Source organism: Schistosoma haematobium, chromosome ZW (assembly GCF_000699445.3).
Source record: "Schistosoma haematobium chromosome ZW, whole genome shotgun sequence".
NCBI classification, from domain to species: domain Eukaryota; kingdom Metazoa; phylum Platyhelminthes; class Trematoda; order Strigeidida; family Schistosomatidae; genus Schistosoma; species Schistosoma haematobium.
Window position 1 is genome coordinate 58,416,252 of NC_067195.1, and position 23,079 is coordinate 58,439,330.

The 23,079-nt window shown below is 32.7% G+C and overlaps 1 protein-coding gene across 1 annotated transcript; it reads right to left on the reverse strand.

The window, feature by feature from the left end:
* Window positions 1–61: 61 nt before the first annotated feature.
* On the reverse strand, window positions 62–23,079 carry GAD2_4 (Glutamate decarboxylase 2). The gene is made up of 14 exons (XM_051218800.1): window positions 22,858–23,079; window positions 22,357–22,470; window positions 21,245–21,361; window positions 19,791–19,937; window positions 18,595–18,705; window positions 17,009–17,041; window positions 14,968–15,129; window positions 13,313–13,380; window positions 11,240–11,310; window positions 10,878–10,984; window positions 8,481–8,579; window positions 7,425–7,526; window positions 3,250–3,438; window positions 62–783 (listed from the first exon to the last, which is right to left on the reverse strand). The coding sequence occupies exons 1-14, from the start codon at window positions 23,056–23,058 to the stop codon at window positions 619–621; spliced, it is 1,686 nt and encodes a 561-aa protein (XP_051071997.1). The 5' UTR covers window positions 23,059–23,079; the 3' UTR covers window positions 62–618.

A 23,079-nucleotide genomic window follows, 5' to 3' on the forward strand; every position in this document is an offset into this window, starting at 1 on the left:
GGAACTAATCTCCACAATCAATCAACTGAACCGAAATAAGTCAACAATTGTGATAATTATATAAAAAGTTTCTCATAACAGTATATTATTCATCTTATTCAAATGATGACAAATAAATATAGCCAACGGATCAAAAATGTTTTCAAATTTTATGCTCTACACCATGGATTAAGAATAAAAGATAAACTGAATATCAACATGAAATAAGTTTGTGAGGTTGTTAAGTTCACTATTAGTATTCATTTGAACTCAATTAATCTTGAATGAAAAGTTTTATGTGTAACAACAAAGAATAGGAAGTTCATGCTTAGAATGATTATTAACCTGTGATAACTTGGTGAACAAATAAGTCTTTAAAATGAAAAAGTTTATCAACTTTGCTTTCATGTCCAACAAAGTTCATACAACAATATTACTGTTGTTATTATTATAGTATAGATATTTCTGTACTATTACTAACATCATTTTGTCAACAGTCAGTTGACCTTTCTATTATTATTATTATTATTATTATTATTATTAGAATTAGAACTATTATTAGAATTAGTCCCTACGTCATTTTTCAAGTGTAGGATTCTTCCATGTTTCCAGTGAAACTCATTTGTTTATTGGAAAATTTCACCACTCAACTTTGACTGACTCCTCTGCAGATGTAGATCCATGTCTACGTTGAAGTTCGGCGGAGTTTGAGGATGTATGATCATCGCTAAATGATGCAGCTTTTATTGGAATGTATGAATTTCGCTTCATGTTCATAATAGATAGATGTTGTTTATAGAAATGCTATAATGAAAAATTTGTCATCGATTGATAAAGATAAATAATAACTTTCTGGCAATTAATGTACCATTTTTAACCACAAAATATTAAAAAAGTTTACTAGAGGCCTGTAAAAAGCAAAGCACTCAGTAGCACTGACATTTATTACTTGGTGTATCACCAATATAAACAAGTCTCAGAAGCTGCCAACGTACGAGGCTGGATGTCCGGTGTTCGCTCGGGACTACGGACCAAATCATGGTCCTTGGACTGAAGCACGTGTGGTCGCAAGGCTAGGCCAGGTCATATATCAGATAAAGGCGGGAAGGGACAGGTAGACTCAACATCGAAACCAGATACGTAAGCGGCTAGCCCCACTTCGCCCAGTGACAGAAGGAAATCTACCGTTCGATATCCCGTTAGATACTTTTAGTCTACCTGAAGTCCCTACACAGGAAGAAATACAACAAGTCGGTTTGCGATCCAGAAGGTGGTCACTCCGACAATGGCGACAGACGGTCAAGATGTATGTGGACCCAGGGAACGTACTCTATTAAAAGGAGAGGTTTTGGGGATGATAGATCCCCAGAACTCACTTGGTAAACACCTTATTTTTGCAATTTTATTTTGGAAATTTGAATTTCCTGTTTTCGCACCAAAAGCCCCCATTCTCACCCTCGTGTCGTTATAACATTCCCACTTGAAAAGACCCTAAATGTCATTGGTTCATTATCTCTTTTAATATGCTATTTTGTGACTTTTCCAAAGGAAATTGTTAAGCTGTATGTGTACGCTTGAATTGTGTTTGTGTGTGTTGTTCGTTCTTTTTGCTGCTTGTGGAATACATTTCTCTCTTCTGAAGCTGGACTTCACTCTGTAGTTAGTGAGGCTGGGACGCATTGAAATAGTTAGTTTATTTTGTCATTGAGTCACTAATTGTTCATTCCGTTCTTAGACTAGGTGAATTCGTAATCTCTTCAAACATAGCAGGATCATCTGTCAAAAGTTTTCCATGAATGTAAACATAAGGACTGATTATGGTCTATTCAGTTATTATAAGTTTATTCTTGCTTTTCTTCGAAAATATGTTGGTGGAGTTTATTTAAGTAGCACAAACTACTGATTCAAATTTTCCTTCAAAACGTCTTGTATGATCAAATTCCAGCTGACCAAATCAACAAGTTAGCTTCATCTTTAAAAATACTCCCTCGTTTAATCGATGGACGAGGTATCTACCGGCTATGTAACTTGGCTGATGGAGGTAACAGATATGCCTAGACTGTTAACATTTTATCACAGATTGCTTTAAAGCCTTACTTGTTTAATTTGAAATCTCTAGAAGAGTAACATTGAGTTTAAAACGTAGACTATAATTTAAGAATGAGAAATCTATTAGCATTATGAACCTTCATCAATTGGTATGGTTACAGCGAGTGTTATGTATATTGATTCGCTGCCTACTCTGAAATACAATGATAACAGAAGAGTAAGTTAAGAGAATGTTAGGTACTGTCAAATCAAGACGATATCAATATTTGAAGATATTGTCTGTTTGTCTGAGAAAAGGGTTAAAATGGCTTAGGTCCATTTTATAATTGTAGTTGATAATTGGGGACTTCGCTAGAAGAAATTTATCCCTTCAGCATCTTCCCCCAGACCTTCACTCTTGTTATTATTTCACATTTTTCCTCACGATTTCATTCCGTTTATAAAATCCCTTATTTTTCATAAAAATAGTATATCACGTTTAGCCAATATTGAAAATAATAAATTCATCGTTCATAATGATTCGTCCGACTTGATTGTTTTGAGTTATTTGTCTCTACAGCTTGTTTAGTTTCTATTCAAATAGGACAATTCTTCGGTTGCATGCTTACTGACAGGTTTCTTACAGAATAAAACGGACAGTGTACTGTTGAAACTAGTCTTGTCATTGATACTAGAAGAAGAGGGGTCCTTTGATACTGACATTAATCTCTGTTGTAATCATTAATTAATGAGCCTATGGAGCTCGTATTTACTTGTATATACTTTAGCAATAGACATTCAACCAGAAGTTTGATCAACATAGAAAGCAGAGGTTCTTTTATTTGACAAGCTCTTATTTAGCTTACTCTACTGATATAGTTTTGTGGTATGTGATACTAGTGTTGACATAAGTGGTATATAACACCTGTTAGAAATGAAATGCTTGGCGGTAGAAGGTTGGGAACGGGAACAGAGAGTAGTTGTTATGGATATGAAGGTAGGATGATGCTTGAGACAACTGATGGACAGTTTGCAAATGAAGTATTGAACATATGGTTTTCACATTTGACGAAGAAATTCCATACTTGTGTATTCAAGTATATTCGGTCATCCCCACTTGTGTTCTCGTTCATCACAGTTTTACTAAAGTTGATAGGCAAGTGTTTTGTGTCTAGAGAGAACTTGAGGCCTTTCAAAAGTTATTCCTTAAATACGTTCATTTAAAAATAAAGCAATACTCACTTGAGTGGTTAGTATTTTTCGGGATGTTTCAATCACCGACCACGAATAATCAATATCTTCGATACAGGCCTTTTCATAATTTATAGAAAATCGAATAAAGTAGATATCTCTGGCCATCGAGGGTACAATATGTATTTCCCGGCTCTTATTAATAAGATGGACTAAACATCGAGTCAATTCATTGGATCCCTTTGAATAGAAACATCATGATTAAAATAAACAACATTGTCATATTTATAATTAGCAATTAAATAGACTAAGCACAATTAGTCAGATTAGTTATATTATAATCTATGATTTGGATGGAATTTTTTTCTCTGAGCTTGATGGTTTGGTCGTAGAGCTTTCATCGTTCTTCTGAACGACATCATCAGCACAAACTTCAGGTAGGAGCGAAGTGTTCTAATTTTTCCACATGTGGTTCACACCTTGTCCTGTAGACCTCCATGTCGATTGGTTCTCGTTAACTTTAAACCTGTTATTGTTTACTTTTTTGTTTTGGTTGTATCTTCCATTGGTTTGATTTTTGTTTCTATGTTTCTACATAATTTTCCTGATTGATTGATAAATTGGGTCGATTTCAATGCGCTGGTTGATTGCTGACTGACTTGAGCGCCAAGCTTATAGAAACTCTCTGGTGTTTTTGGAGTTCCCTTTATCCAAAATTTCTACATTTCTCTACCATCTCAATAATCTATGATACTTTCTTTTCAAAAATGATTGCATTGATATTAGTCAAAGTAATGTTTCTTGTGAAATTTCTTAAAAGTATGACCTAAATATCAAATAGCTAAAGACCGCAGTTGATATACTAGATATACAACGTAAAATTTCCACTAAGCTACTTAAATCATCAAATTTAGTTTTGGTTAATTTATTTCCCGTGGGTTTTGTTCGTTTTGCTCTAAAGCTAGTACATAATTATATTCTTTACTTCAAATTTAGAAGATGAATACTAAAAAATATCATTTCTGGATGATGTAACATGTTGCAGTATTAGACCAAGTCATTCTAAAAGCCTGAGTATTAACTTTAACATTCTTCGAATGTTGTCAGCTGGGTGCACCAATAGCTGATGAGAATTTTTTCAGGTTTGTCAAAAGAGTACATGAAGTAACAAATATATTTTTTGTTATACTGTGGTGTGTGCTACTGATGTCGACAGATATAAGTAGTATGTACCATCAATCGAAAGTAAAATGCCTGGAGGCAGAAGGTTAAGAAGATCAAAGAGAAGTAAACGAGAACAGAGAATTATTGGTGTGGAAACGAAAGGACAATGAAGCTTGAGACAACTGAGTGATATTTCTCAAATGGAGAATTTACTGTATGGTTCTCAGGTTTTACTAAGGGATTCTGTAATTTTGTGTTGACTTATATCCGATTGTTCTCACTTGTGTTCTCCTTCACTACAATATCACAATGAGTAGAACAACTGTATTTCTGACGTCCCATGACTTAATGTAAACCAATTTTTCGAATTAAATAAATAACCGAATTAAATTAACATGAATTTAAATAGTACAATGAAAACGATGCAGAATATTTTTAGTACAGTCAAAATCATAATAGATCTGAAAGTGTCAATATCAAGTTATTCTTGGTCAGTGTGAATTTGTATGAATTGTCACTGTATAATTAATTTTTGCGTTGGAATGTGAGTATGATATATGAAAAACTTTCTGCCCAATGCTCAATTTATTTGAAAATATCAAGTCCAACCTTGACATTAATACCTACAAAATACATTAAGTAATTTATGTCTGAACTTTAGTGATTTTCATTCAATCAGTGACAAGAACGTCGAAACACTATTTCATAGTGTAGATAGGGCACGTACCACGCACAAACTTCAAGAATCGATAAATTTCAAGTATTTTATTAAGGAATCACTCCAATTCACGAAAGTTTACTGGTCATATTCACTGATATTAACCTCAAATCTACAGGTAATCTTTGTGCTAGGATGATCAGTAGAAGAATTAACACCAGAATGACTGGAGTTTAACCAGAAGTCAAACGAATAATCTTGTATAAAATGACGTGTTCAGTAACTTAATCAACGGATGGATGGCATCCATTTTATATTAGTACCAATCATATCTCTAGATTTACTTGTACTTTTCAAGATGATAACATTAACATAACAAATATGAGATCATACTTTTGAACATGTTTCAAAGGGCTTTTACTCAATAGGAATGAAGAAGTTGAGTAGTTCCCTATGCTGTATACAAGGATATCAGGTGGATACTACCAAGTAACCAAGCTCTAACCTCATATTTACAGAAACGATTACTACAAAGCTCTGGAAACCCATTATATGATCGAAAGGGGAGTTTTGTCAGTTTGTGTTTATTATGGTAACATTTTTTTCAACTATATTGTTCATTCAACCATTTTACTCCATCATTTTTTTTCACTCCGTTTTAGCAAGACAATTCTTTGTTTAGTTAATTAAACTTTACTAGTTTTAGTTTCTACTCATAATTATCGCTTGTTCGCTGCATAACCATTGATTTCTAGCTCATTAGTTCCTTGGTACTGTCAATATTCCACAGTGTTCTTATGAAAACGATATATATATATATATATATATATATATATATATATATATATATGTTTGGAATGCTTTATTTACTTTATTTAGATTTTGGCTACGTTATGCTAATTTGTTAATTTCCAATCAAAACAGCTTCTATGTTTTCAAGTACATCAATGTGTTTAGTAAATAATACAGGTTTCAAAAACCTGAAAACATTACGAAATACAATGAATTTATATCATCTTTCTCAAATCATAATTCTTGTTCTCTTTAAGTTAATAAAGGGAACTATGTGTGAGAAACGTCACTTGACGTTTCCAGTTTAATAGATTGATTATCTCCAGTGAATATAAATTAATTTTTTCTGTAATATCTACATATATGACATCAGAGAAAAAGATAACTATCAGAAGGGGTTTTGTGGAGATTGTAGTAATTTCAATAGTTGAGATCAAGAGTCAATTGAAGATAGACCACCATGGAAAACCTGGAATCACTGGATGGCCGTTTCGTCCTATTGTGGGACTCCTCAGCAGTGCGCGGGGCGGGGTCGTGGAAATTAGTCATATACAGTTATTTACACCATGATTATTTTCATTCTCTGTGTGTGTATTTTAAGTATAATTATAAGATATTGATCTTAACAGTTAGTTTTGCAGATATACGTCCTGTTAATTCAGTGGGTCATACATAACTTAAAAAGATATCAATGTAGGTCGGCAGACATTTATGTTAATTACACATAGTACTTTTATAATGTGTTTAAACTGAATAAAAGAAATTATGCAATGATTGCTATCGAACTAGAATTTTGTCATACACACTACTGTATCAAATATTTTCTTAGATATGCCTTATTTCATTCATAACCAGCAGATTTTCAGAAAGCATCAATGAAATTCTTAGTGTTTCCATTTCATATCTGAACAAATTAGTGATAGAAAAGTTGTTTCTACTGTAAAAATCCATTTCATTGAAGATTAATTAATGAAACCTCTTTCTACACGAATACTTCTCGAATATAACATTCTTGCACTCAGTTATCTTGATTATTAATAACAGTCTAATTTTAAATGGAAATTTTCAAATACTTGAAATTCTTTACAAACGATAATTAGTATGTATGACGAAGTGATTACAATCAGTCATTAAATTTCTAATGTGAACTTATAATAATAAGTAAGAATATTGTAGAATAAATTCAATTCATCTAACTCCGCCTGTAGCTCTTCTAGAGTTACTGTCGGTCCCAAGCCCGGGTAAAGGAGAAGGGTTAGGCATGGGTTTTAGAGACCCCATCCCGTAGAAAACTAACTCGCTAAAATAACGCTAACCAGAAATTCAATTCATCTAAAAAAATAATTCTTTGTCTCACATTCATTTTGAAGTTTACTGCTGAACTTCATAATGAAATAATAATAATAATAATAATACTGATAATAATAATAATAATAATAATGGAAAACATCCCTTTAAACATTCAAACAAACATTCTATTCTACAAATAAGTTGATTCATTACCATAAATAGTAATTATTAATGGTGCGCGATATGGAAAATAATGAAAACATCTATTTAAAAACATCTATTCAAGTTAGAATGAAAATAAAATAAAATTTTAGTATCCTACCTTTAATCTGAAACATACAAGTCCCATAACTGGATTACCAACAATTTCATAAGCGTTATTTGTTTTCACCTTATTCACAAAATATTTTGCAAGTTGTACATGCTGAAATATTTAAATATAAATATTTTTATCATTGGGGGGAAGTTGTAAAGATTATTTAATTTGGATAAATTAAATCACAGATTGATTGAAGTTAGACTATTAGTGGGAATTAGGAAGAATTGAACAGCTATTTTGTTTTAGTACGGGATTTCTCAGTGGTGCAGATACATGATCTTATCTGTGATCGAACCTAGAAACATCTAGTCTAGTGGTGAGCACTTATGTGAGCTTAATTTCCTTGCATAACAGAATAAGCGAATTGTAATGCAATATATGTCTAGTTGTATTATGCTGCTCTTATTGAGGTGTTAATCAAACCATGGAGATAATATCGATACGGGAGCGGAACTTCTACTAGATTAATAAAATGAATAAAACACAGCTATTACAGTCTCATGTAAATCAGAAGAAGGGTTAGACTTCAGGAGAAATCTTTTATGTCTCAAGAAAGAAAATAAGAGGTAACCTCTTTATATATATGGTTCCAACATAACTGTGGAAAGTGAATAGGGAATGATTACATAAGTCAATTATACGTGGCTTTTGATAACTAGTGTCATGATGTACACCAATCACAAGGGTAGTGATTTAAAGTACAAATAAACTTGGTAACGTTGCGTAACCTCGAAATATTGATTGTCCGATTGTCTACATACAGTCAGTATGGTGAACGTTTTACTAATACAATAAAATATGTAAAACATTTTTAGGCTTATTACTCAATTTAGTTATTAAGACTGATAATTAAATTCACTTTTAACATCATTTCGTAATTTAAGATGCTTTATCAGTAAACTATTATATTATTCAACGCAGAAATATAAAGGAGACATTAGTTTGATTGTATTCGTTGTGTATGAAATGTTTAATAAATTAATAACCAGTGAATTCACGATTACCTCAAACCAAATACTTATTACTAAAGAGATTAATGTAATTCAGTTGCTTACGTACTGATCTAATATAATTCCTCAAACCTGTTGCTCCATATATTCGAACTACAAACCATAATTTAAGCGCTCTAAATCTTCGACTTAAAGGAATTCCCCAATGCTAAAATTTAGGAAAGAAAACAATACTAGCAAGCTAATATTGAGTAACTTAAGACAGTACAATTTCACTTCATTATTAAAACATAACAAATACATGTTCATTACTGTTGGGGATGTTAGATCCCCAGAACTCACTTGGTAAACACCTTATTTTTGCAATTTTATTTTGGAAATTTGAATTTCCTGTTTTCGCACCAAAAGCCCCCATTCTCACCCTCATGTCGTTATAACATTCCCACTTGAAAAGACCCTAAATGTCATTGGTTCATTATCTCTTTTAATATGCTATTTTGTGACTTTTCCAAAGGAAATTGTTAAGCTGTATGTGTACGCTTGAATTGTGTTTGTGTGTGTTGTTCGTTCTTTTTGCTGCTTGTGGAATACATTTCTCTCTTCTGAAGCTGGACTTCACTCTGTAGTTAGTGAGGCTGGGACGCATTGAAATAGTTAGTTTATTTTGTCATTGAGTCACTAATTGTTCATTCCGTTCTTAGACTAGGTGAATTCGTAATCTCTTCAAACACAGCAGTTACAGACCTATGATTATTGAATCCATGTTGATTTTCAATATGTACAACATTTTGATATCCTACTAGAATGACGATATGTTGAACTCTTATTAACAGTGACTTACAAAAAGAGATTGGAATGAAAAGGCGAATACTAAACACATTTGATTATAAAAACTAATCATTTAATTTATTTAAGAATTAAATGTTTATGTTAACTGTCTAAATCTTAGGTAGTTAGAAGAGTATATTCATAGTCACTATTATCCAAAGGGATTGAGAAAAAATTTCCGAATGATTCGAGTAGTTAAATAACTCTCCGCTGTTCTAAAATAAAATCTTGTTGAGACGTTTTTCTGATTCAATGAAGTCACTTTCAAGAAATCTTGTTTTAATCCTTTGTTCAAATTTTTTTCTAATCAGGCAACAAGTCAATGAAGTATAGTATGGTTCTCAAGTTAATTGCACTAATAATCTTATCTATATTTATTCACACGTAAAGGTTTATTCAAGTTAACACTGTCTATTAGTCATCTCAAAATGAACAATTTCATTTCATCTTATCAACAATCCTAAATCCATATGATGTAATTTTAAACTACGTATTTTACCGTTAACCTGGTCACTTTTAGGATTGTTAATTTAGATATATAGTTGTAGAATACGAAGAGAACTTATTGAAAAAAAATATTCTTCGTTCATGTATTGATGTCTTAATATGATTAGGGGGATTTTTAAATAGTTAAAGTTAAGTGACATTTTCATGTCTTATTACTATTTCACATAATTTTTTTGGTTATCAACAAGTAAAGTTGAATCCAAACACCTTCCGGCAGCAAGAAAATATTAACTATTCTTTCAACCTTTAAAAATAATTAAACTGAGCTATTTATATTATAACAACAAATGAATCAGCAAAGATAACAACATTAATAGTCTGGTCAAATCTCATGTAAAATGAAAGGTGTAAATTATATTCCTGTGTTTACAACTGTCAAAACTATAATCACAATTTATTTGTTTTCTAGATCAAAATCGTATTCATGAATAGTAAGCAATTAGTGTAAATAACAAAATACTACTACTACTAAAATCGAATAACTCACCCGCAAATCAAGCGCTAGGAATAAGAAAGAATAATTTGATAAAGTTATTATTTATCAAGAAAAATTATTAACGAAATGGTCATAAAGTACTAATAAATTAAAAACAACTTAACACAAATGGAATTTAATAGTTGAGTTCATGAGTCAAATGAAGCTAGGCCAACATGAAAATTCTGGAGGCACTGGATGGCCGTTTCGTCCCACTGAGGAATCTCATACTAGGTGAAGTTTTACTCTATACCAATCTTCAAATCCTTTCATACAATCGTGATGTTGATCTCGTTAAAAAGTGTCGCGCATACAACGCATCGGTTGGAGAAGTTTTACTCTACACCTGTAAAACCCCACCTCTCCAAATTAAGCATGTTAAGCCACTCTCTCTGTTTTTCCTCATCTGTCTCCGAACGATTCCTGACATTCAATCGCAATACCATATTAATAGTGTGAAGGTTCGGCAAGGTGTGTTCGGCCACAGTGACGATAATTCAACTGGTGTCACCATCTTGAAACATCGACTTCGGTGGCTTGGACATGTACTACTAATGTCATCCCAACGAATCACACATTGTGCATTATTTGCCGACATTGGGACTGGTTGGTAAAAGCGGAGAGGTGGTCAGTTCATGGCATGGTGTCAGGGTATGGATAAAGTATGTACATGACTGGGACTTGTCAGTCCATTACGACTTCCCAGTTGGTGTCTGAGAGATAATGCAACCCAGTGAATTGAAACGTTATCAGACGTGGCTCAGGACAGAAGTCTATGGTAATCGTGTTGTAACTTTCTCTCACTTTTTTTTAAATTGACACAATCTTCTTTAATAGAAGGGATTTTTCCGGTTGTATTTTTCTTAATTGAACTGCTTCTCTCAATTTGTACTACTATCGTTCACTATTCTCTATTCATTGACTTGTTTTTAATCATACTCTTCTTTATTCCTCAATCTCTTTACAATCTCATTTCCTATTTATGTGGCGCATAATTATTTTGGTATTCCTATGTACCAATACCAATAAAAGAAAAGAGCGATCCAAATATTACTTACTGTTATGTTTATGTTGCAAATATGACGGATTGACAATCATGCTCTTAGTGAGGGCTTTCGAATCACGTACCCTGTATTCGACAAAAACAAAATATTCCACTTTACTTCATTTGTTAACTATTGCTGAAAATATTAACCACTGGTAGAGGGAAACAGATAATTTTAATGATGTGGCTGTTGGTGAAATTGTCAACTGTAAAAGCACTACACACAAACAACGTGTCAATGCAGACAAACATTTTAATCTTTTGCAAATATATTTCTAGAATACTTTTATCCATGCCTGGTTGATGCACATATTTTGAAGCTTTTTAACACAAATTATCTTTCATTGTGAAAGAAGGCGATTGAGATGAAAATTCCATTATCTGATATTTTTAAATTGATAAAATCTGTGGTAGATTAGTAGATTTTTTATCACTGAATTCCTTTTATAAGTAAATTTACTTTTGAAAATTATGTTTGAATTTACAAATTTTGTAGTAATTAAGAACAAATTTCTTATGTCATGATCGTGTGGCATTAACCCTTGATAGCTTTTTCAAGTTAAAGCACACCTCGGGTGGATTAATATGAAATAATGTCAAGTGATTGAGCTTTTTGAATCGGCCGAATACAACAAGATGAATATGGTAATATTGAATTTATAGGTTATACGCTTAACATATCTTTCCTTTTTTTACAGTACGTAACGCAATCTCAAAATAAAGGAGGTCTCTGTACATCAAAAAACATATCAATCGCAGGGCAAAGTGGTATATTAAAATAAATCCAGAAAACTGCTTTGTATATTTTTGTTCAGTGAAAGTAATTACGGCATAAATGTCAAAGATCGCAGTGAAATGTCCTATTTCAAGTTAATTAGACGTATACTAATATTTGTGGATGGAACAGGAGTCAAACAACCAACTAGCATTCTTGGATATATTGATCACTAGAACCGACACAGGAAAACTGGAAACTCAAGTATATAGGAAACCGACCCATACGGATCAAATTCTCAACTACAATAGCAACAACCCCAGAGCTCACAAAATCAACTGCGTACACAATTTGTTCAAGAGGGCGAAGACACACTGCAGCACACTGGCAGCACGAAGAAATGAAGAGAAATACCTGAAGGACATATTTCAAAAGAACGGCTACCCAACCAACTTCATCAAAAAATACCAACCGCACGCAGCATTAGAACTCAAGTCAAGCACAAAAATCAACAAAAGGATCACCCTACCATATATACAAGGAATATCAGAAACCGCGACGAGACTGCTGAAAACCTTCGGAATAGGTGTGGCACACAAACCGACAAAATCACTACAATCAATCTTATGCAAACCAAAAGATGAAATAACAAAGGAAAACATCATCTACAAGATAAATTGTGCCAACTGCGAAAAACACTACATCGGACAAAGCAGTCACCCCCTTCACCTTCGCCTACATGAACATCAATTAGCAGTCAAACGCCATGATATCTCTTCACTTATATCAATACACGTGGACAACTGCGGACACTCATTCGATTGGAAAAATGTGGGAATCTTAGACAGAGGAAACTCCAAAAACACCAGAGAATTTTTAGAAGCCTGGCACTTAGGTCAATCAGCAATCAACAAGCATATTGAAATCAATCCAATTTATCAACCAATCAGAAAAATCATGCACAAACATAAGAACAAAAATCAAAACAATGGGAGACACAACCAAAACAAAGAAGTAAACAACGACAAATTTAAGGTCAATAAGAACCAATCAACGTCGAGGTGCACAGAACAAGCTTTGAGACACATATGGAGAAATTCAAACACTTCACTTCTATCTGAAGTTTGTGCTGATGATGTCGTTCAGAAGAACGATGAAAGCTCCACGACCAAACCATCCAGCTCAGAGAACAAAACTCCACCAAAATCATCCACCTGAGTTACAAATCTTCTCCACCATCTCATTTGTGGATTAGTTTGTACCAGTTATTATAGTTGTAATATATCATATGAGTGCACTGAATAATCATTGTATAAACGGACACTATAGTAGTATTTCTTGTAAAATTTCAAAAACGTCAGTCAAACTAACCACATAAGACTGCAATCATGACTGACTAGCATCCACTTGTTTGGATTGATGTTGATGGACCAAACATCCTGATGAAAAAGATAAAAAGTATTTCTCATAACCAATTAAGTATAATTTCGTACAATAGTTGATGTATATTACTAAGTGGCCATTGAATAGCAATCATAGTCATACAATCTAATAGTGAAATTCTATGGATCATTTTGTAGTCTGACCACTAAAATAACAAGCTCGACATCTGAAATCTCTTCTGGAGGAAATGAAGGGATTCTTCTCAGTATTCTTCGTAATACATATCAGGAAGTTTCCTGGACTCCGAAAAACCTATACTTAAGAATAAAAATCAATATGATTCAGTTGCATTATCAGAGACCATATCACTAAACTATTCTAGCCGATAATGCCCTCGTTACTTCAAGTGAAAAACAACCAAGTGTTTATGGAGAAAGATAACGCAAACTTAAAAGAGTTAGTTAAGATTTAAACGAATGAGCTGGAATAAAATTAAGCAAAAGAAAATAAAAATGTAAATAGTGAATGGTGTTAGATGACATTCAGATTTAAAGCTTGAAGGCTATCAGAATACAAAGAAAAGCACGCTCAATAATTCAGAATTACGAAATTTGATAAATGATGATGAACTAGCTAGCATTTAGAAGTTGAGTGGTAACCGGAAAATAAAGTAAACAAACAGTTTAGGAAAGTCAGTATGATAGTGTGGTGTGTGCTACTGATGTCGCAGATATAAGTAGTGTGTTTCATCAATCGAAAGTAAAATTCATGGAGAGAGAAGGTTAAGAAGATCAAAGTAAAGAGAACGGGAACGGATAACGATTAGTTTGAAAACGAATAATTAATGAAGTCTGAGACGATTGACTGATATTTTGCAAATGAAGTATTTACTACATGGTTCTCAGATCTTACTGAGATTCTATAATTTTGTCTTCAAATACATTCGATGGTTCCCACTTGTGTTCTCGCTCATTACAATAGTACTTTCATGCCTGAAGTCCAGTTTACTGTTTAATATATTCCTGATGCTTGACAAGCCATATATACAAAAATGAATGACTAGAATTGCGTAGATAATTTTATCGCCAAAAGTAGAATAATAATGCTACTAAATGATCAATAATGACCAGGTTTCCAAACAGAGACAAATGGGTGTTGATTTTAGTTAGAAGAATAATTTACTGCCTTCTAATACCATGGAATTTAGATGGTGGTTTGAGGTAGTCCTGTTGACTACCTCCAACCACCATCTAAATCTCAATATATAGTGCCCGCAGTGTCGAGTCACCTAGACTGGTGGCCACATTGCAAAGTGATCGATAGCATTCGATCTGTACTAATAAGGACTATACAAGCACCACCCAGTGATCAATCAATTGTGAATACCATGGAACATCAATTATCAATTTAGGCAATGGTTACGAACAAAAATTTATTGATTATCACTTGTAATCCATAAATTGTCATGTGAAAATTAAATGAAAATTTATTGCACTTCCTTCTAAACAAATGAAGTAGTTTCAAACACAATGAAAATACATCATTACTGGAATTCGAATTTTTCTCATTTATCAGATAGTAACGTTTAGTAACAGATTCAGTAAAAGATGCTTTAAATGAAATTTATTGGAGACCTAACTTACCTCAATTCCATCTAAGTAGTGTCTGAACTCCGGACATATAAAAGCATTCCCAGCATATGCAGCGTCCACATGTAACCAGATATCGTTTTCACGACATACTTGTCCAATAGATTTTAAATGGTCAAATGAACAACATGATGTTGTTCCGAGTGTTGCACACATCTTAAAACAAAAGAAATTTTCTAAATGTTAGTCGATTGTTTTCCTGTTTCATCTGCCTATCATTATTAGAAAATCGTTCAAAATCACTTTACGGCGTCGAGTTCTTGTAACTCAACAACGCTCAGTCATGCATTTGATAAGTCTCTTTGACACTTTCATAGGAAGACTAAGGTGTCAGTCTAAAATCACTTTTTCCCGCTAACAATATATTGTAACTAGTAAGTCAGTTGATTCTAATATCTCGGTTTATACAACTGATTTATTTTAACTAGCGAAGTGTATTTCACGATGAATACGAAATTTGTAAATTACTAATCATTCATTCGTCTAAAGGGGCAAAATGCAAAGTTATCGTCAAATTTCGGGTACATCATAAAAACATCATTATAGAAGTTATTCAGAAAACGGTGGCGCAATTTTCAAACTTTACTGTCCTAATGTGTTTTCCATCAGGGTAGTTAATTCATGAATTCATTGTTATTTAAATATTCCGATCAAACACTTCATTGTATAAACAGTCATTTTGATACTTCAGATGTTTATTTATCTTTTACGGAAGGACAGTGCTTATGGTGAAGGAAACAGGTGTTTTGAAGCTGATATTCACCATTACGTTGAATTTGATGACAACCTATTTCAGTTGAAAAGTGTCTAAACAAATCTTTGTATCAAAGGTCAGATGGTCATGCTTGTAAATTAATACACTGTTCGAAAATTATTTTCTGAATTAACATACCCCATCATGAGTAAGTACATGAAAAACATCATGTGAATTTTGCAGTTACATTAAATAAAATGTTTATTAAATTTGGATGAAATGAAACTGTACGTCTGGAGTCCATACCATAAGACACTGAAGTTCAGTAAACATCATATGAAAGAACTCCTTACCTTCTATCTGATGACGTTTTTGAATCTAAATCCACAAAATCATAAACTAGGAAATATTTCTTTTCAGGTCTCAGTTCTATTACAATTATGCATCGGTTGGTAATGAAGATGGATACACGTAGAATGTTTGTCTACAATTTTAGTAATGAAACTTAGTATAAAAACACAATAAATATCCAGTATTTAATTCCATTTTTTTTCCATAATTAATTTTTAATATGATTCCATTCATCTTTGGATGATATCCTTAAGGAAAAGTCTGAATTTTACAACTATCTCGCACTATGCGCAATGAGAATTGGTTTACACTTTAAATATTGAAGTTATTTGGGTTATATGGTGATTAAAAATGTTTAATCACTGCCTTAATCTCGTTGATAGTTACATAGATTGATCTTTCTATTTTATCCATGAAATACTAGATTGCTTCCGGGTCACATTAGTTAGACAATACTCGACGCATTCTGGACAAGCCTTCTAAAATCTCAGACAATCCATTCTTATTTCTGAACGACGACTACCTACTAGAAATGTAAAAATCAGAATTTACATTATTTGTTCACATAAACTGATGCACGATAAGGATTTGTTAATCTGTTTATCCATAGCCATGAAAACGCATAATATCACAGAAACCAATTTTGCAACCTACATTTAATCCACTAGATTACTTTGATTTCTGCTAGGCTATATAAGAACGAAAAAACATACTTAGTTGCATACTGACAACTAAGTAGATATTTTAAAACGAAGAAATGGAAGTCAACTAATAAACATGATCAGATGTCTATTTGCGAATTGGGATGCTAGTATCAAAATATAAATGAAGAGATGAAACATTGTAATAAGTAAAGTCTGCATATGATGGAGTGATAGTAACTTGAAATCGTTGAAATACGATTGTAGTTGATATAAAATGAAGCAAAGGAATAGAAAGCAGTACATAAATAAAAGGTTAATAAGTGAAGCCAAAAAATTACTAACTTACATAGAATGGAATAAGTCCCATAGACTTGTCTTCCTGAAAACAAGATGATAAATAAAAGAATTTGGCGTTGATAATTTCGAAACAAATATTTGTTAGACTAAGATATCATGAAAAACGTGGGACACAAACTGATGAAAGCATCATTAGGCACTTGTAATTTGAAACAACAGATGAGATCACTAGTTCTTTTGAATTAGCATTTATTCTCAATAGCTATATTTCTTGCCCCTTCTGACCGAATATTAACAATCGAACATTACTACTATACTTTTAACACAGAAGGGTGCGATGATATGATGTTTTTTTTTAAACAAACCACAAAGCGGATAGATGTTTCGGAACATCGATTTGACTGTCATTTAAACATGGTCAACAAAATGGTAACAATGAATTATGCTATAGCCAATTTTGTTTCTCCTGGTGATTAACTGGATTATGAAGACCTCCACAACTCGGGGAAAGAATGGAGTACAATAAGCAACTTACATGCAACTAGACGATTTAAAATTCATAATGACATATTTCTTCGATCCTACACACAGCAACAAATGTAGGTGAAGACACCTAGCTTAGCAGCAGCCTCGGCAGCAGTAGGCATCAGTACACACAAGAAGAACACATCATAGTGAGCACCAACCGAATCACAATTGGTAGAGAAGAAGTGGAAGCTTCCAAGTACCTTGATAGACAGGGATGACCTGGTGCAGATGTGAAGGTGCTGTTTGTCAAAATAAGTGCAGCATACCTACAACTGACGAATATCTGGAATTTCAAACAACTTTCAGTCAACAACAAAGTCAGAATCTTCAACATAAACGTCGAAACAAGTCTACTATACAGAACTGGAACTTGGAGAACTACTACAACCGTCATCAGTAGGGTACATATATCTATAAACATTTGTCTATGCAAGATACTTCAAATCCGTTGGCCGGATACTATGATCAACAGCCTACTTTGACAGTGAACAAACCAACTTCTAACTGGGGAGGAAAATGGGAAAAAATGCTCGAGGTGGATAGACATACATCAAAAACTGAATCACAAAGCAAGTCCTACTTTGGAATCCTCAAGGTAGAAGGAAAAGATGCACATCAAAGAACACACTCCGCAAAGAATTTGAGTCAGATATCAAAATAATGAATGATATCTGGCAAAATGTGGAAATGCAAAGGCAGCGCAGAGTTAGTTAGGGATTCATAATCGATGATCTATGCATCACGATGGATAACAGACGTAAGTAAATAAGTATTTATGTATGTAGGTAAGTAAGGTTGTTCTATGGAGATGTTATTTAGTATATAGATAGCTTCCATCAAGTGTAAGAATCATCTGAAAAACCATTGAAAAATAAAAACTATTAGACGCCTGTTTCGTTTTAATTTCGGATCCTTTAACATTGTGTATATACTAGCCAACACAGAATTAAGGACATGAACTAGTGGTCTCTCAGAGAGCTCCTTTTCTTCACTACTGAGTTATTATTCTGTAAAACTGAATAACTATATAATTATAAAAAAGTATGCTTTCCGTTATAATGAGGAGTAAGAAGTGAAGATTTCCTATAAATAAAATACGTATCTTACTTTAATAGCACGTTGTAAAGTTTCACCCCGAACACTAAAGTTTTCATCGACCGGTAAACGTCGTAACTTTACAAAACCAAGCACACTAGCCTTTTCTACAGCTGAATGAGCCTATAAGCCATGAAAAAATGTGTAAGTTAACGAACATGATTTAAATTTTTAACGAAGATTTGAAATTATGGCAAGTAAAACATTTTCTACCGAAGAAACAATTCAGTGAGACTATAATTTATGGACAAACCAATCAGATATAAGATAACAGGTGTCGGGTTTTTGAGCGAAATTCATTCGTTCATTTGGCCAAATAGAGTTTTAGCATTATAGCTGATGTTAGTTCGTGATGAAAACTTTAAATCTAATTCCTAACCTTAACCATCATCTGTAAACCATAATTCTAATTCCTCGCACAGGTTTATAACCCTCATTTTGTCCTTGTTAATAGGTGAACACTCTCAAGGTCACTTTAGCGTCGTTCAAAAGTCGTCCATAAATTATAATCTCACCTATGATTTTATTTCAATCAAAGATTTTTCAGAAAGCTTCTTCGGTTGACCATTTAAAGGTAAACAATACCAGTGTATGTAGATCTATCGAAATTTTTGCGTAGGAAAAATATAAATAATGCTTTGTTCGGATTCTCTGAATAAGCTTCAAATAGCTTAACTTTAAGACAAAATGGTTATTTACAGAATGCGTCTAATTAGCGTCTTACATAGTTTTGAAATTAAGTAGATATTTGAGATAATTTTTTTGACAAAGTCTGTGTCAAAAACGCTAGTCAACTGACTTTGTGTTTGTGTAAATACGAGAGAAGTTACCCTTTTATTTATACAAGAAATTTTAAACAGTAAAGGACTATTCTAGAATGAAGGTCGTTCTTCCATTTTTCTATTTGTAACAATAACCAAGTTAAACTTTAACCACTTAACTATACTTGCTATTGAGTGGCTTAGAGCTTTAAACTCTCAGCTTTCAACTGATACATCGCAGGTCTGAACCATGCTTCATGTACGTCACTTTCAGCAACATAGAGAATCACTAGCCTTTACATAAATTAGATTTAGTACCAGTCTAAGTGCATAAATCTACAAACCAGGTATTTAGGGGTTCGAAGGAGAAAGGATTGATCAGTAAACCACAACTTCACCATATCTTCCAATAAAAGTAAGTATACGAGAATGAGAAGTTAAACTTACTAACGTGGATGCATATGCCACAAGTTTGGAGAGAACTATTATTTCAGGGTCTAAATCACTGATCATTTTTAAAAGATGTTTATAACGCTCAATTGCTTGATGACGAGCAGCTAACATTGATACAAATATACAATCACTTGCCGACGACTACAAGTATTAAAAAGAGAAAAGTGATTGCACCGATCAGTTAAGAAGAGAAGTAGATTTTGCTGTGTAAAATAAGTAATTCTATGTTGTTCAGCAGCAAGATGAAGGTAGAAGGATTTATTACATATAGTTGAGGTGTTACGTTTTGTTGAATCACTGGTAGGCAGTTTTTTAAAAAATAAAACTGTTTTTGATTAGCCACTATTTCATTTAACCTGATCTCCCTTAGTAGATTAATTAATTCCCATTTTCGCCTAAACTATTCCTCCGACTTTTCTCTTTTTAGAACAGATTTTCAGAACGGAGTCGAAGAATAGTTATAAGATAGTTCTACGTAACTAGCATAACCCAAAGATAGTGAGTTCGATTCCCAGTAGGTTTTCAGATGTCCACTGATGTGGAGCCCAGTCAGAGAACGAAACAGCTGCCTTATAAAAATCGCTAACTTATTCTCATCAACTACATCTGATTCATAATAATAAATAGTGTACTTAAAGAAGACATAATTTACAAGTGAAATACGATCATTTTCATCACGATAGGAATCAGAGAACTCAAAGAAAAATGAAGATGCTGATCGTTTCACAAAAATAAGAATAGATCTTTAAATTTTTAGATGATTCATTGGAGATTTTTAAAGCTATAAAATAAGCCATAAAATCACAAAGTGATATAATCTATAGAATTACTGAGTTTACGATCCCTTATCAGTTCGTACCTTAAATGTCTATCAAGTTTGAATCCAGGAGTTTTGGATCTTGTAAAGATCTTGATACCATGAAGCCCTTCTGTCATTATCGAGTGGTGTATATATTCGGCAGTGTGCATCCACGATCCCGTCCGCAGGATTCGAACATGGGACCTAAGATCTCGCGCGCGAATGCTTAAACTCTAGGCCACTGAGCCGGCATCTAACGGTGTTCATGTTTAATTTCAAATAATCCACGAAATTGTGCCATCATCCACCATTGTCTTCAGTGAGTTACTACCTCACAATAGCCTTGGTTGAACTCTACTAGTCATGGCTTCTCACTAGAACTTTGTCCAGTGCTTCCAGGTTTCCCATGATGGTCTAGCTTTGGTCGACTCATGCATTCATCTATTAAATTACTATAATCGTCACAAAACCCCTTTCTGAAATCTAATAACTGAGAACTTTCTTGAATGAATGAATGGTTCATTAAACTGTCTGTATTCACTTAATACTAAATTTTATTAAAAAGGATTGAATAGACAAAGCTTTAATTTTAATTACTGGTAAGGTTTATGATCTTGAATAATTTATTGTAATAATTTGTTGACCTTACTTGTATTACACCTCCACCGATTCCGCTACTATGCAAAAATGTATCAGGTAGATTTAAAAGCTTTCCAATCCAGTCACACATCAAGATTTCCAATTCTGTAATTGCAGGGCTTGCAACCTCAAAGAAAATATAAAATGGGAGCAAACCACTTAAAATAAAGAAGACTCTAATTCATTCATTATTAATTCATTTGATTCATTTAGTATGCAATAGGTGAATAAGAACTGTAACTCCAAGTCTTCAGAATTAACATTTTTTTATTTCAGAATGAGTTTTGTGGATACTATAGTAGTTTCACTGGTTGACATTATGAGTCAGTTGAATCTAGACCACCATGGAAAACCTGGCTTTCCACGGTGGTCTAGATTCAACTGACTCATAATGTCAACCATTGAAATATTTTATATTGTTTTATTGAAATAGTTAGTGGGATTTTACATAATTTACTTATATATGCTCTAATCCAACTTATTCTGGTGTTAAACTATTCATACAACTTTCAGGTTGCTTGTTTAATAGATGTTTTATCTACCTACCGCGTTCTGATGTGATTTTTAAAGTATATCTAACTTTTGTTTACCATTAAGAATGATCTATGATGTTATAGTTTAGTTAAATTGTTTACTTTCAAACAATAAGTTAACAGCATTCATTTATTCTGAATAGATTTTGCAAAAGGGAAACGAACACTCAAAAATATAAATTATTTTATTACTGTTTTTTTTTTGTTCTCCTTAATAAGAGTAAATCTATAATTTCCGAAATTCTAGACACCTTTATTAGGATTAACACAGTTTTAACTTTTAACACAACATTACACACAACTTCATGTATGTGTTTAGCTTTCATGTAGATCACTTTATTAGATCAAACTATAAGAATTCACTTCGAAATTTAAGACAGTGTATGAATTAATAATCGCCCAGAGTAGTTATAAGCAATAGATTTCAGTGGCTATTTAACGTTGACATATTTATGATCTATACTAACTTAAAATATATATTAGTAATACAATGCAAATGTAAGGAACGATGTAGGAAATTATTTGTGAATAGATTGATAAATCATATTATACTTTTACTCAAAAAACATAACACATAATACCTTCTTACCCATGAAAATCCATTACAACCTAGTGCCGTAGATAACATATCAGCCATGATTGATGGTACTGAATTCGCTGCCGGAAAATAAGCATGAAATTGAGGATGTTGCCAGTGAGTCAGCTTTTATAAGGAATTACAAAAAGGAAAGGAATAAATTTCATAAATTTAAAGATTACCATTAAATCATTTTTGAGAAATGTGAATAGATTGTAGCTTAAGTTCATTTAAGGTGTATCACTTTTCTACACATTCTAGCCTTCATATTTTTGATACTTTACCATATATTGAATTTCACGTCTCAATGATAAGATTTTCTATTCACTTAAGAGTATCTGAGATACTAATTGTGAAATTTCACTATTCAATATATATTCTAATGATGTTCTTTTTTTAAAAACAGAATTACTTTATGAAGAATCAGTTATAAACTTATTTAATAAAACAAAAATCAAAGAATTGATCCTTAAATATATACATATACTGCTATTGATATTGATTAAAACTTACACCGGGTAAAATAAACTTTTTCACATCGTCAAATATATTCATCCATGTATCTGATTGTTCAGGTGGTTGATTAGGTATTAAATGTTTTAAATAACCAGGTTCCACATTTGGTAAAACAGGATATTGACGTATAGTTTGTAAATAATTTGATATAAAATCAATCATTTGTTTACCCCAATAAGTGAAGTCGTTGGAATCCATTTTTGTTGATATACTTACATA